At 41.0% G+C, this 16,870-nt stretch overlaps 1 protein-coding gene across 1 annotated transcript in view; it reads right to left on the bottom strand.

The window, feature by feature from the left end:
- The window catches only part of PTPN20 (protein tyrosine phosphatase non-receptor type 20), a 70,996-nt gene that overhangs the window by 2,388 nt on the left and 51,738 nt on the right, over window positions 1-16,870 (bottom strand). Inside the window, exons 6-7 of the mRNA XM_052639663.1 lie at window positions 13,416-13,750; window positions 8,625-8,840 (exon numbers count right to left, since the gene is read on the bottom strand). Coding sequence (XP_052495623.1) covers window positions 8,625-8,840; window positions 13,416-13,750 — 551 coding nt within the window. The remainder of the gene's footprint in view (window positions 1-8,624; window positions 8,841-13,415; window positions 13,751-16,870) is intronic.

The following is a 16,870-nucleotide window of genomic DNA, read 5'->3' as shown; positions in this document are numbered from 1 at the left end:
CTGTCCACAATCCCTCCCAGCATCAGAGTCTTTTCCAATGAGTCAACTCTTTGCATGAGGTGGCCAAAGTATTGGAGTTTCAGCTTCAGCATCAGTCCTTCCATAGAACACCCAGGACCAATCTCCTTTAGAAAGGACTGGTTGGATCTCCTTGCATCATGTAATATCCAACGTTTTAGAGACTTTTTGTCATTGCTAATTGCTTTGAGATTCATGCAACTTGAGTGTATCAATAGTTCATTCCTTTTTGTTACTAAATGGTACCCCACAGTATGGATGTGTTGAAGGACATTTAGGCTGTTTTCCAGTTTGGGGTGGTGATAAATAGATCTGCTATGAACACATACATACAGGGTTTTATGTGAACTGAAGTTTTCATTTCCATGGAATAAACACCCAGGAGTGTTATTGCTAGGATCATATGGTAAGATTAGTTTAGTTCTGCTTTTTTTTTAACGAAATTTAAAAACTATTTTCCAGCCTGGATACACCATTTCACGCTCACTCCTATAAGCGGTGCATGCTGCTGCTGCTCACTGGTGTCTGGCTCTGAGACCCCATGGACTGTAGCCCCCCAGGCTCCTCTGTCCGTGGGATTTTCCAGGCAGGAATACTGGAGTGGGTTGCCACTGCTCCTCAGGGGATCCTCCTGCCCCAAGGATCAATCCCATGTCTCCTGCATTGGTAGGCAGGTTCTTTACCACTGAGCTACCTGGGAAGCATAACCACTGAGCCACCTGGGAAACATAAGCAACGTATAACTAATCCAGCTTTTTTCAAATCTTCACCAGCATTTGGTGCTGTCATTATTTTTCATATTGGCCTTTCTAATCAATATCTAGTGATATTTCATCACGGTTTTAATTTTGTTCTCTTGTTGTTGTTCAGTTGCCAAGCTGTGTCCGACTATTCTCAATCCCATGGATTGCAGCACGCCAGGCTTCCCTGTCCCTCAGCATTTCCTGGAGTTTGCTCAAACTCATGTCCATTGAGTCAGTGATGCCATCCAACCATCTCATCCTCTGTCACCCTCTTCTCCTTCTGCCTACAATCTTCTCCAGCAACAGGGTCTCTTCTAATGAGTCAGCTGTTCGCATCAGGTGGCCAAAGCACTGAGCTTCAACATCAGTCCTTCCAAAGAATATTCAGGGTTGATTTCCTTTAACATTGACTGGTTTGAAATCTCCTTGATTTCATTTACCTAAAGGCTAGTGAAGTTGAGCCTCTTTTCATGTGATTGTCACTGAGACATCCTTATCATTGAAATTCCATGCCTTTTACCTATTTTCTAACTGAACTGCTTGCTTACTTATACGTTTTGAGGTCTTTACAAATTCTAGGTGTGAGACCTTTGTTGGACATGTGGTTGCAAACAGTTTCTCCAAGTCTGTAGCTTGTCTTTTCATCTACTTCATAGGGTCTTTCACAGAACAAATGATCTTAATTTGCTTTCTCCCTAATATTAGTGACGGCAAGAATGTATGCTCTGACTACCTGTTTTCAATACAATGCTTGAAGTTCCAGGTAGTACAATAAGACCAGATAAAGAAATAAGAAACAAATGCATTGGGAAGGAAGAGATGTGTGTCCCTACTTGCAGCTGGAATGACCATCTATGTAGAAAATCTCAAGGAATCTAAAAATGGAACAAAACTGGGCAAAAAACCCTCTTAGAACTAATAAGTGAGTTCAACAAGATCACAGGATACAAGATCAACATGAAAAAATCAGCTGCATTTGTAGATACATGTACATACAATGAACATGATAGTAAAAACACAATACCATTTACAGCTTGAAAGCAAATGAAATAAGATAAATCTAGCAAAACACGTACAGAAGCTGTATGATGAAAATAACAAAATGCTGATCAAAGAAATCAAAGAAGATCAAAGACGACCTAAGTAAGTTGACATGCCACATTCACATTGGAAGATCCAACGTAGTAAAATTCATCCTATCAAAATTCATCAAGCTTTTTTTTATAAACATAGAAAAGCTAATTTTAAAATTTATATTGAAAGGCACAGACTTATAAGAGCTGAAACAACTTTGGAAGAGAAAGAATCACTCTCCCTGCGTTAAGACTTCCTGTATAGCTACGGGAGTCCTAAGTGTGGAAATGGCAGAAGGAGAGACGCGTAGATCAGGGAAACGGAAAAAGGATAGATACGTAGATCAGGGAAACAGAATACGGAACTAGAGATAGGCCCCAAACAAACATCCAAAATCATTTCTGACAAAGGTGCAAAAGCAGTTCAGTGGAGGAAGAACAGCCTTTTCAACAAAGGAAACTTAACAGCTGGACATCTTTAGGCAAAAAAAAAAAAAAAGTGAACCTTGACTTAAACCTCGGCCCTTATAAAAACAATTAACTCGGAATGGACCACAGACTTAAAGATAAAGCGTGAAACTACAGAACTTGAAGAAATGACACAGGGAAGATTCTTTAGGACCTAGGCAAGGTGAAGAGTTCTTAAACTTGACACCAAGAGAATGATCCATAAAGGGAAATACGATAAAAATCCAACTTCATTGAATTTAGAGTCCATTGTTTCTTGAAAGTCTGTTTTATAATTTATATTTTAAGATTAGGCAAATTGTGGAAATAACTTTGTATTATTCATTTTTAACCTTAATTTACTTTACTTTACTTTACTTTTTAACCTTAATTTACTGATAGCAAAAGAAGTGCCACTGGATCGTCATCTCAAGAAAAGCGTAGCTTTCCTGCATATGGCTTTAGTGGTCAACCAAACAATAATAATGGAAGTAACTGCAAAGAAATGAAGACCAAAAGAGTTCATGCGAATTTTACCTAGAATTATGATTCCTTATATATTGAGTTTTAGAGCCATTATTGAGTGTGAATTGCTAAAACCACACTTGTATTAATCACAAAGATGTTCTGGCTAACATAGCAAAGAAACAATTAAAATTTACTTGTCGCATACAGAACAAAAGAAATAGGCTCCAAGACAAAAGAATTATTTTAAAGAATACTAAATTAAAAAGCTCATGTTCAATATTTCACATGAAACATAAATACTTTGCAGACTTACAAAACAGAGCTTTGAACAGCTAAGATTAAAAACACATAAACGACAACCAGACAATGGTGACAGACGTCATGCTGAAAGTTTTTTACTGAAAATTTGGGGTGAAAGTGTGGCAGAAAAAGATAAAGTCCCACTTTCCTAATGAAATCACAGTGTGACAAATTCAGGGGCTGGCTAGTGACGCAGAGCAGCACCAACTCACAAAACAAAAGCAGCAAAGCATTTAGCATCGCAACTTACTGAATAAAAGGTACTGCTAACATAATGACTCAGTATATGTGTGATTCGAACATGAAGTGATAAGAAGGAAGAATTTTTCCTTTTCTGTTTTATTACTGACAATCACAACTAACTAATTTTAAACAGCACAAAATTGCTCACAAATATGGTTTTTCCAGTAGTCATGTATGGATATGAAAGTTGGACCATAAAAAAAGCTGAGCACTGAAGAACTGATGCTTTTGAACTGTCGTGTTGAAGAAGACTCTTGAGAGTCCCTTGGACTGCAAGGAGATCAACTCAGTCAATCCTAAAGAAAATCAGTCCTGAACATTCATTGGAAGGACTGATGCTGAAGCTGAAATTCCAATACTTTGGCCACCTGATGTGAAGAACTGACTCATTGCAAAAGACCATGATGCTGGGAAAGACTGAAGGCAGGAGGAGAAGAGGACAGAGGATGAGATGGTTGGATGGCATCACCGACTCAATGGACATGAGTTTGAGCAGGCTCAGGGAGTTGGTGATGGACAGGGAAGCCTGGCATGCTGCAGTCCATGGGGTTGTAAAGAGTCAGACATGACTGGGTGACTGAACTGAACTAATTTTAAAGGGCATGAAATTACAAAGTACTACATTGTCATCAAATGTAATTTGGAGCTTGCTTTGTGTAGGATTATGTTCTGATCGTAGAACTGCAATGGCAAGAAACCAGTCTGAGATAGTTACATAGATTAAAGAATTTACCCCAAATTTGAGTCAGTTCTAGTGAGGTGGATGAACCTAGAGGCTGGTACACAGAGTGAAATAAGTCGGAAAGAGGAAAACAAGTATCATGTGTTAACGCATATACGTGGAATCCAGAAAAATGGTACTGATGAACCTATTTGCAAAGCAGGAACAGAGACACGGACATAGAGAACAGACTTGTAGACACAGTGAAGGAAGGAGAGGTTGGGACAAGCTGAGAGAGTAGCACTGAAACATAAAAGTTACCATATGCAAAACAGACAGCTCCATGGGAAGTTGCCATATAACGCAGGGAGCTCAACTAGGTGCTCTGTGACCGCCTAGAGCGGTCTGGGGTGGCGGGTGGGAGAGAGGTTCCAGACAGAGGATACGTATGTATACTTATGACTGATTCACGTTGTTGTATGTCAGAAACCAATACAACATTGTAAAGCAATTATCCTCCAATTAAAAATTTTTAAAAACAGTCTTGCTACCAAAAAAAAAAAGCAAAACAAAAACCAAAGAACCCCTTCCAGATGAACCAGACAGTATGTTTAGTGATATGGTAAGTATTTTTGGATTTTGTGAAGGTTAATGTGTTAAATTTTGAACTATTCACTTCATTACATAATAATATGGTAACTGATATTTAACTGTTGCTGTATGCTGAAGATGGTTAGAGGGGAAAGTTCTATCAAGAATGTTTCAACTACAGAACAATCTCAGTTTTTCATCAAGAGAAGAGCCAGCTTGTTCCCAGTGTTTTAAAGATTTTTAAGCAAGCTTACTTAAAAACAAAACCGACATCTGCAAACAGTGAGAGTTTTACTTCTTCTTTTCCAATTTGGATTCCTTTTATTTCTTTTTCTGCTCTGATTGCTGTGGCCAAAACTTCCAGAACTATGTTGAACAGTAGCGGTGAAAGTGGGCACCCTTGTCTTGTTCCTGACTTTAGGGGAAATGCTTTCAATTTTTCACCATTGAGGATAATGTTTGCTGGGGGTTTGTCATATATAGCTTTTATTATGTTGAGGTATGTTCCTTCTATTCCTGTTTTCTGGAGAGTTTTTTATCATAAATGGATGTTGAATTTTGTTAAAGACCTTCTCTGCATCTATTGAGATAATCATATGGCTTTTATTTTTCAGTTTGTTAATGTGGTGAATTACATTGATTGGTTTGTGGATATTGAAGAATCCTTGCATCCCTGGGATAAAGCCCACTTGGTCATGGTGTTTGATCTTTTTAATGTGTTGTTGGATTCTGATTGCTAGAATTTTGTTGAGGATTTTTGCATCTATGTTCATCAGTGATATTGGCCTATAGTTTTCTTTCTTTTCTTGTGGCATCTTTGCCAGGTTTTGGTATTAGGGTGATGGTGGCCTCATAGAATGAGTTTGGAAGCTTACCTTCCTCTGCAATTTTCTGGAAGAGTTTGAGTAGGATAGGTGTTAGCTCTTCTCTAAATTTTTGGTAGAATTCAGCTGTGAAGCCATCTGGACCTGGGCTGGAGAGGGTGTGGAGAAAAGGGAACCCTCTTACACTGTTGGTGGGAATGCAAACTAGTACAGCCACTATGGAGAACAGTGTGGAGATTCCTTAAAAAATTACAAATAGAACTGCCTTATGACCAAGCAATCCCACTGCTGGGCATACACATCGAGGAAACCAGAATTGAAAGAGACACGTGTACCCCAGTGTTCATCGCAGCACTGTTTATAATAGCCAGGACATGGAAACAACCTAGATGTCCATCAGCAGATGAATGGATAAGAAAGCTGTGGTATATATACACAATGGAGTATTACTCAGCCATTAAAAAGAATACATTTGAATCAGTTCTAATGAGGTGGATGAAACTGGAGCTGATTATACAGAGTGAAGTAAGCCAGAAAGAAAAACACCAATACAGTATACTAACGCATATATATGGAATTTAGAAAGATGGTAATGATAACCCTATATACGAGACAGCAAAAAAGACACAGATGTATAGAGCAGACTTTTGGACTCTGTGGGAGAGGGAGAGGGTGGGATGATTTGGCAGAATGGCATTGAAACATGTATACTATCATGTAAGAGATGAACTGCCAGTCTATGTTTGATACAGGATACAGGATGCTTGGGGCTGGTGCACGGGGACGATCCAGAGAGATGATACGCGGTAGGAGGTGGGAGGGGGGTTCAGGACTGGGAACTCATGTACACCCGTGGCGGATTCATGTCAATGTATGGCAAAACCAATACAGTATTGTAGAGTAAAATAAAGTAAAAATAAAAATTAAAAAATAAATAAATAAATAAATAAAACTGACTATAAAATAACAGTAAAAAGAAATAAATCATTATATTTTCTCAGATCTTCATATCTTTTAGAGTTATAATTGATACCCTAATCTTAAAGTGTCAGTCACATATGGCTGAGAAGCAGCTTGCAGCATGGAAGACTCTCTGCATGAGTGCCACACACACACACATTGGTCTGCATCCTGCTTACCAAGACCAGCCCACTGCCATGCTCTTGGATGTCTCTGAAATATGTCAAACTGCTTTGAAAGTTTCTAAATGCTTACTCTCAATTTCAGAAAACTTATCTCTCTGCAACTAACAAATAGTCACAGATTGGTGCTGGTCCAAGACCATATTTTGAGTAGCTCTGGTGAACAAAATTTCTGAAAAGAGTAGAGATGGGCATCAGTAAGGATGCTGGACATCTCAAGCCTCTATGGAAAGCCAGTAAGGCAAAAATGGACGCATTTCCTAGCTCTGAACCATTTTCCATCTAAGCACCCTTAATTGTAAAATACATCACTATTTTACATAGTGTGCTGCGATTCATGGGATTCAGGGCAAAGAGTCGGACACGACTGAGCGACTGAACTGAACTGAACTGAACTGAAGAAAAATGCTGTTATTTAAGCTGACAGATGACTTATTATAGAGCACATTTTGAGTTTATAAAAGGCATAACGACAGGGGAAAGTGCTCCGTAGAAGCATAAAATACAATATTTATAGTTTTTACAATTTCTATAAGTTATATAAAATAAGAACAAATATAAACAAATTAATTATGATGAAGAATATATAAAATAAAAATTATGCTAATGTATTGTTAAAAGGATAAAACAACATTAATTACAGGAACAGGTAACATCAGATTCATGCTACTGAGATTTTCAGCATTTTTTAGTATTTTTGTCATTTTTTTGACCACTGAGTTTATATTCATTGTTTGTAATAAAACTCTCAGTTTGCTTTGGGAAACCGTTGCTTTTTTATTCTCAACCTTATAGCCTGGAGTAGTCCTGACTGACTTTCATGGACCAGTATCCCCCACAGTGGTTAGTTTAAAGGAAGGATTATAACTGAATCAGAAACAGGGAAATGCTGGGAGATATTGGCTCACGCTTCTGAGAGGAAGAGATCACCTCTGTCCTTTAGAAATTCCCTGGAAGAGGCCATTTTTCTATCCCCGACATAATGCGACCTTAGGGTGTAAACATGTAGAATTTATGCAACCAATTTGTTGTCACAGGGGAGACCTGGTCAGTGTTGGGGTATAACTACGTATAGACTGAGAGAGCAGAGGTGTAACATTCATGCTGATAATAAGATAACCACAGGATTTGTCTATCAGGGCAAAAGCCTCCCAGCCCTTGTTGCCTTATGACTGAGCTGTGGACTTTCCTATTCCTTGGAGACAGGGTAAGAGGCACCACCCTCCCCAACCCAAGTGCCTGCTAAGTAAACAAATGTCCTCCCCTCCTCACTTCTGCAGCACAGGGAAGCAGTTCAGGAAAGGCAGGGCTTCTGCGGCACAAATCTAAAGTCATGTTCCCTAATTAATCAATCATAAAGGTAACAGTAAAATCACTACATGTCTAATTCTTGTGTCTATCGCTTAGGTGGTTCCAAATTTAGGAAGAAAGTAAAGAATTGTTAATGGTTGACTCAAACCCAGCAATATTATTATCCATATTTTATGTAAGAGAAAACTAGATTTCAGAGAAAATGAGCAGTTTGTACAAAGTCACCAAAATCTAAAGTGTGTGGCAAACTAGCAGTCAGACCCAGGGACCTCTCAGTAGCTCTGAGGTCTACTTTTCCCCCAGTGTGCTCGCATGCATGTATTTCTATTCATTAAAAACAGACACACTTTGGGCCTTCCCCAGTGATGCACTGGTTAAGAATCCATGTTTTCACTGCAAAGAGCACAGGTTTGACCGCTGGTCAGGGAAGTAAGATCCCGCATGCTATGCGGTACAACCAAAAACCAGGCAGGCACACAGCACTGCCATTCTTTAACAAGGCTCTAAAAGCTGTGCATGTGCATGGAAGCAAGAAGAGAGACGAGCTCGCATTCACTGTGTACTTACGGCACTCCAGACATTGTCTGAAGCCGTTCATTCGCATTATCTGTTTAGTTTAATCCTCAGAACCGCCTCCAAGAACCTGCAGCAGCTAAGTCAGAAGCAGGTATCCAAAGCTGACACGCTTCCTATTGACTCAGTTGCTCTTGAAGGCCAAATATGAGTCTCCAGCTATGAGAAGACTGTTAAAAATACAGTGTTTACTAACAGCATCAGTTTATCTGCTTAATTCACACACTTACTGAAAAGTTATTTTCAATGGCGCAGAATACAACATCCACACACAGGAACACCCCTGTCCGACCCACGCCCGCGCTGCAGTGAACAACGATGGGTCCTGTAAGGTGGCTCTTCCTCACGTAACGAGCATACTTTATAAAACCTTCTGCTGAAGTAGGAGTGCCGTGGTCTGGCCAGTCGGTGAACTGCAAGTGTTTTACAAAGTGACTAGCTCCTGTCTGGGGGTGGGGAGGGGAGGGAGAGAGACAGGGAAGGGGAGAGAGAGAAGAGAGAGTCATCAACTTCTCATATTAGAGATCTTCTTTTAATTTCTAATATGCCACAAATAGGAATAATAATGGCTATATGGTAAAACAGTAGTAAAAATAAGACCGCTAAAGGTAACATGAGTTTAGGACTTGCTCTGTAGGAACGGTACTGAAGACTTCACACGCATTATCTCATTTAATCCTCACATCAGCCCTGGTGTGGCAGACACTGTGTTATCCTCATTTTACAAATGAAAAAGTAAGAATTTGAGTGACTGATAGATGTATGCTAGGTCAGGAGGCTCAAACGTTTAGAGCTGGGGCAATAATGTAGTCCTTCCAAATCTAACGCTACCATCTGTCTTCTGCACCGTGAGAATGCAGAAGAAAGCAAACAAACCAGGAATCCAAAACAGAGTGGAAATGAGCTAACATGTTGGGAATAATATAGAAAAGCGATATATCTTGGTTTCAATATTATGATGTGCTGTGCTTGGTCACTCAGTCGTGTCCAACTCTTTGCGACTCTATGGACTGTAGCCCGTCAGGTTCCTTGGTCCATGGGGATTCTCCAGACAAGAATACTAGAGTGGATTGTCATGCCCTCCTCCAGGGGATCTTCCCAACCCAGGGATGTAACCGAGGTCTCCCGCATTGCAGGTGGATTCTTTATAGTCTGCGCCAGCAGAGAAGCCCAAATACAATACTAAGTTTAATTAAAACAGGTAGGTACTGTCAAGTTGCTTAATCAGGGTTTGATGGGAAGCAACCTCCTCTGGCAACCAGGGCAGGGTGGTTAACGACCATGTGAGTAGACTTTGGTCCTTATTCTTTCTCTGAGCCCCCTGAAAGTGGAGTTATGGAACTCTCCCTGGGGTTGACAGGTAAGATGCTTTGAGTTTACCCATCATTCTTCCAGAGGGTTCACCCCTTCCCTAATGTGGAACCCTCATTTTACTTCACCGGGCACTATTGTGGAAAAATTCAGGAAGGATTTCTCACTCCTTCTCTACTTCTCCCTAATGCACCACTTTTTTTTCCTAAATTCCAAATAAAACTACCACTTTCTATGGTGTTAGAAAATAGAAAGACTCAAGTTTGAATCATTGGTACATAAAATTGGATGAGGCAAACGATGCTTAAAAATCATGTGAAGGAACCAAATTGAGGATAGGTCTCACTTCATCACATATTTCAGGAATTAAATCTTTCCTACACTGCTGACCACTGAGAATCTCCACAAAGGTGGGCATCACTGCTTTCCTGACCCAGTACCATGGGGCAGACTCTTCAAACGTCAGCCCCATGGTTTTGAGGTCTGGGAACATCAGCCCAAAGGCCACCATTCTGGACCCCCTTGCCAACTCCACAGGTGGACCTGAGCATTTGAATCTTCTCAGACAGATCACTCCTCTGGGCCTCCCACCTGACCTATATTCTCCAAGCATGCTCCCCTTCTCCTGCCATAGCGCATATTGCATGCCACTTAGAGCTGGTGTCTTCCGTCCCCACTAGACTGTGAGTACTCTAAGAGCTGAGACTGTGTCTGCTTTCTGTCTCCAGCATCTGACACAGTACTTGGTTCATATCAGGGAATCAAGTGTTAGGGGAGTGAGGCATCAGGCAAATCCTTGGGTGTACAGAGCAAACACAGGCCCTCACACACAGCTAGCAAGCCCAACATCAGTGTCAAACATTATTGTTATTCTTGGCCTTCCTGGTCACACCACCGTGTACTGTGATCCTCATACTCCCCAATTCTATCTTTCTGTCTCTCTCCCGACTCTATCTTTTCAACATCTCCCTTCTCACTCAGACCCCCAGTTCAGTTCAGTCGCTCAGTCGTGTCTGACTCTTTGCCACCCCATGGACTGCAGCTTGCCAGGCTTCCCTGCCCATCATCAACTCCTGAGCTTGCTCAAACTCATGTCCATTGAGTCAGTGATGCCATCCAACCATCTCATCCTCTGTCGTCCCCTTCTCCTCCTGCCTTCAATCTTCCCCAGCATCAGGGTCTTTTGCAATGAGTCAGTTCTTCGCATCAGGTGGCCAAAGTATTGGAATTTCAGCTTCAGCATCAGTCCTCCCAGTGAATATTCAGGACTGACTTCCTTTAGGATGGACTGGTGTGCTCCTCAGGCCCCCATGCTACAGTGCACTCTTGGAAGGCATCATCACTTCCCTAAAGGCTTCCTCTACTTCCTTGCCTTGCCTCCATGGGTACTGCACTCTGCAGCTCTCTCTAATCCAGGCCACCTGTTCTGTGCTCCAGGCACTACAGAGTCTAGAGGTTGGCTGCACACTCCTTGCTGCCCAACACGATTTCCAATTCATTAGTTCTTCTCCTTGTACAAAAACTCCCCTTCAAGTTTCATACCTCTTAACTTCGTCTTCTCATCACTATCACCTTACCACAGATTCTGACGGCAAATTTGGGATCTCAACAGCCAGACAGACACTCTAGCCTCACGTTTTTATTTCTCTCTCACAGAGGAGACCGTTCATGTCTTCTAGTCCTCACAATGTGATTCGTCTTTGGACTCACCATCACCTATAATGGCCAGTATCAAAAAGCTCCCAGTTCTTAGATTCCAACATCATTTTCTGAGCAGAAACTCTTATGCTACCACTTTATCTGTGCTTCACCTCTAACAATGTGACTAGATGGAATTCTGCCCTTGTCGTCCTCTATTTCCTCCTAGCTGCTGATTCCATTCATCTCCCTAAGTTTAGACTTTATGACTGATTATCTAAATCATTCTCTTACCAAACTGTCAACTCCATTCACCCTTTGAATCTTGCCACATATCCTGAGCAACATCCCTCCCTGAATCAGTCCCATAATCTCTATTCAGGAATCCCATGGTTAGGAAAACAAAAATCACATAGTTGCATACTTTATTGTTATTGCAAATTATGGGTTCCACCCTCAGCACCTTCAGCAACCTTTTCCTGATCATTGCCTGTGCTCCAACCAACTTCTTTGGTGATGATTCCAAATCTCATCACTCTTCAAGTTTCCAATTTAACTCCCACCTCCTTCACTCCTATAGAACACATGTATTGCCTACTTGCCAATCAAATCCACTTAGAGCAATGTAACACCACTTTCTCCTATAAATCATTCCTTTGCTATTTTCCGAGTCTGTTAGAGCAAGAAATGAATTGTTCTATGGATTATTCTAGACCAAGACTTCCCAACCTTACTTTCTACAAGGATGCAAATGCTCTGTATCTGTGCTGCCCATATGGTGGTCACTAGTAATATGTGATTAAACACTAGAAGTACAGCTATTGCAAGTGAGGAACTAAATTTGACATTTTATATAAGTTTAAATAATTTAAATCTAAAACAGTCAAATGTGGCTATCACATTGGACAGCATAATTTCTGAACACTCCTTATAAGTCACAAGTCATAAGTCATATAAAGTCTGCCAATTTTATAGGAAAAGCATCAAAGTCTTTGCTTTCTATCGAGTTGCTAGTTGCCCTAAGTTGATCATATACCCTTCTTACTAAAATTCTTCAATGTCTCCTAATTATCTTCACAATAAAGTTTGTGCTCCTTAGCTGAAATCCAAAACATTTCATGTTCCAGCTTTCTCTACTGATTTTCTCTGCTGCTGCTGCTGCTAAGTCGCTTCAGTCATGTCCGACTCTGTGCGACCCCATAGACGGCAGCCCACCAGGCTCCCCCATCCCTGGGATTCTCCAGCCAAGAACACTGGCGTGGGTTGCCATTGCCTTCTCCAATGCCTGAAAGTGGAAAGTGAAAGTGAAGTTGCTCAGTTGTGCCCGAGTCTTCACGACCCCATGGACTGCAGCCCACCAGGCTCCTCCGCCCCTGGGATTCTCCAGGCAGGAGTACGGGAGTGGGGGCCGCTGCCTCCTCCGCTGATTTTCTACAGCCCCATCTCATCTCTCATTTCTCCCTGGCATTTGAACTTTTACATTCCAGAAACTTTTAACTACTTACATCTCTCTGTACATATGCCCCATGCTATTTTATACCTTCATCATCTACTTACTGTTTTCATTTTTCTCACTTGGGTAAATTCTCAATTCAGATGTCCCCTCCTCTAGCAAATACTCTGTCCAAACCAAAAGAGAACCTCCTTTCTGCAGCCCATACACATCTCAATATTACCATCCATTGAGCGCAGTAACTCCAAGTACCAGTGAGTGCACCGAACAGTTTGCTACCATGCCTAGCCCAGTGATTATCAGCGTATCTCAAGGACTTCGTCGTGTCTGTCCCTCTCAGCAGAGGTAGCCAAAGTACACCCCAGGATTAGGTGCCTTCCAGTACTCTTTCTCAACCGCCCCGACTCCCCTTTTCAGTCATTGCATCTCCCCAGTCAGAGTTTGGAGGCAGAAGAAGAAATGGCGCTGTCTTAGTTTCTGGTACCAGGGAGAAGTGAAAACAAGTTACTTTAAACAAGTGTCCCCAGCTGCGGCCCACCTTACTCCTAACTTTCTAGCCTGACATGCGTGCATATGTAAGGAAATATATATCTAACGCTGATTTTATTTTTTAACTTACAGACTTCTTGACAACTTGAAACATTCGAATGATGAAATACCGAAGTATCTGGTAGTTCTCCAGGAAGATACGACAGCTATTCAATTCCAAAGGTTTCTTCATAGAAACAGGCCAGTAATGGTGGCATTTGGTAACTCCACCTTCTTTCTCTTTGGTTATCATGGCAATAACATTAGAGTTATTTTCCAAAACCATTTGCCAAAAGTCATCCGTGGTAGTTGGCAGTGGTCCTTGGGTAGCAATATAGTAATACTCTGCTCCAGAATTGGCTATTTTAATATAACTGGCATTGATGTAGTCCTTGTTTTCTCCGAGAGGAACACGTGTTGAATCATCTATTACAAAAACAGAAACATATAGTAAAGGAAAAGCAGGATATGCAATACACGCAGATTTCATGAAACCATTTCACAAAAGTAAATCTATTTATCTCTTTGACTAATAGAAAAGATGGCATAGGAGTTTCTAGAAATATACAATTAGGGTAAGGTTTAAAAAAAAATCAGTTTCTACTAAAAAGAGAAGAATGCCATCAGTATCCAGACACCTTGAGAGATTGCTGTTATATATGGCACAAGTAGGAAAAGGCCAGGGGAGGTATCTCCTAGCCTATAACTAGACCCAGCAAAGGAGGAGCCCTCTGAAGGAACGAGTGAATGAATGGCATTCTCCTGCAAATCCAGAGAACCTGAAAGCTCAGAGCAGCAATGGCCAGAAAGGAACAAATATTTTTGGGAAAAGAAAAAAGATTGGGATAGTTTAGTAGATACAATTCTAGGATTATTAGAATTCTATCAACTCCCTGCACACAAAATAGCCATCTTTTATGTCCATTCTCAGCTTTCACCTGGTGAAGGAGCATGCTCATCAAAGCAAAAGTATTGTGGCAAAAAGATGCTACAACAGGGATTTGTTCAAAATATGGACTATTATTAACAAATATGAGAGGGGAAACGCCAATTACGTGGCTCAGTGGCCCAGGAACTCTCTCTTCACTTTACATAGACATCTGGAGCTCTGGTTCCACAACTGCTCCCACAGAGAGAATAAAAAGAGGATCTTTCCCTGCCATGCAGTGGTCTCACCAGTAGCTCGTCCCTAGTACTCAAGTCAGGAGGCCCACTCATCTACCAAAAACACTATAACAAAGATCTCTGAACAGGGCTTACACCAGTTCTGACAGAACCTTTCTCAAATTCAAAAATGGCAAACACAAATCTCTCCTTGTAAATATGAAGACAAAACAATCACTAGATATATAAAGATACCTAGTACTCCACAAAAGGATGCCATTCTGAGAAATCACAGCAAATGTCTTCCTTTCTTTAAGAGAAGAATACTTTAAAAACTCTCATTTGTATTTTAAATGAAATCTGAGCAAACATTATTTTATTATTTAAAAGGATGATATACATATATATGTCTGTTTATTGACATAAACTTGTTACATTATTAAATTACGAAGGAGGTAAAAGAGCATTACAGTGAGATCTTCCGTCATATAGATGTACCTATACATATATATCATATATAGGAGCTTCTCTGGTAGCTCAGAAGTGAAGGACCTGCCTGCCAGTGCAGGAGATGAGGGTTCGATTCCTGGCTGGGGAAGATTCCCTGCAGAAGGAGATGACAACCCCCTCCAGTATTCTTGCCTGAAAAATCCCATGGACGGGGAGACTGGCAGGCTACCGGAAGTCCAAGGGCCACAAAGAGTCCGATGCAACAGCAGAACACAGCACAGCGTTTATCCAAATGCTAGTAGGGACTGTTTTATTACCTAAATTTTTACAGTGAAGATGTACCATTTTGTAGTAGGAAGTAACTTTTTTATTTTTCAAAGGGGGAATTTAATAAGTAAAAATTAAACAATATAAAGTAATAAAAGCTTGCTTTCAAATAAAAACCACAATTTATCAATTAAAAATCCCTAAAGTGAGAAGAAAACAGGAAAACAAATTAGTGATTTAGAAAACAGCTTAAGGAATTGTCCCAGAACCAAAAAAATAAAAGATGAAAAAAAAGAAAATAATTATTAAAACACTGAAGGATGCAGAACATACAAAGGGAAAATATAAAGGGGAAGGATTTCAGAAACAAACCATGGGACTCAGGCATAGCTCGGAGGCCACACAGGCTTGGTTCCGGACCACCGCAGCAAAGGGACTATCGCAATAAGAAAGCCACATGAGTTTTTTTGTCCCCTAGAGCATATAAAAGTCACGTTTACACTACACTGTAGTCTATTATTGCACTGTAAATGTGCAATAATAACACTGAAGTGAAGTGAAGTGAAGTCGCTCGGTCGTGTCTGACTGACTCTTTGTGACCCCATGGACAGTAGCCTGCACCAGGCTCCTCCATCCATGGATTTTCTAGACAAGAGTACTGGAGTGGGTTGCCATTTCCTTCTCCAGGGAATCTTCACGACCCAGGGATCGAACCCAGGTCTCCCACATTGTAGACAGACACTTTACCGTCTGAGCCACCAGGGAAGTCCAATAATAACATTATGTTTGTATAAAACGAAGTACATATTTTAATTTAAAAAATACTCTACTGCTAAAAAAAATGCTAACCATCATCTGAGCCTGCAGCAAGTTTAATCTTTTTGCGATAGTAACGTCACACATCACTGATAGTAGATCACTGTCACAGATACAGCAATAATGAAAGCATTGGACACATTGCAGAAATTACCAAAACATGACACAGAGACATGAAATGAAGAGATGCTGTTGGAAAAAGGGTGTTCAACACAGAGTTGTCACAAACTTTCAATCTATTAAAAAAACACAGCATCTGCAAAGTGCAATAACGTGTAGCACTATAAAGCCAGGCACGCTTGTGTTTAGCAGGAAAGAAATAGCTCTGGTGGCCAGAGGAGAAAGGCGGAGGTGGTTCAGTCTCAGTTCCCCTCAAAAACAGAATTTAGCGCAAGCATGTAAGCCGTGCATCACCTCATCTGAACTTCAAAACAGTCCTTTGAAGAGTCATATTATTATCCACACCTTTCAGATAAGGAGTCTTTATTCAAAGCGCCTAAGTCATTTGTTCCATATTGTGCAGCACTTCTTCTAGACTCCATAATCTACAAATAATTCCATGATTTGCTGCCCTTCAAGGAAGACTCAAGTTTTCAGGTGGAAAGTCCTTACCAAATGCCAGATGCCAGTAATGAAGAGAGCCACTAAGACCTTGAGACCAGCAGAGCATAAGGTCACAGTGACAGGAAGCAAAAAGTGTGTTAGTGGATCACCAGCGGTGACAGTGCGGAGAAGGCAGCGGCACCCACTCCAGTGCCCTTGCCTGGAAGCTCCCATGGACAGGGGAGCCTGGTGGGCTGCAGTCCATGGGGTCGCCAAGAGTCGGACACAACTGAGCAACTTCCCTTTCACTTTTCACTTTCATGCATTGGAGAAGGAAATGGCAACCCACTCCAGTGCTCTTGCCTG

Source organism: Budorcas taxicolor, chromosome 5, assembly GCF_023091745.1.
Source record: "Budorcas taxicolor isolate Tak-1 chromosome 5, Takin1.1, whole genome shotgun sequence".
NCBI lineage: Eukaryota > Metazoa > Chordata > Mammalia > Artiodactyla > Bovidae > Budorcas > Budorcas taxicolor.
The sequence above is the reverse complement of the archived record's forward strand: the minus strand, read 5'-3'. Positions and strand labels throughout refer to the sequence as shown.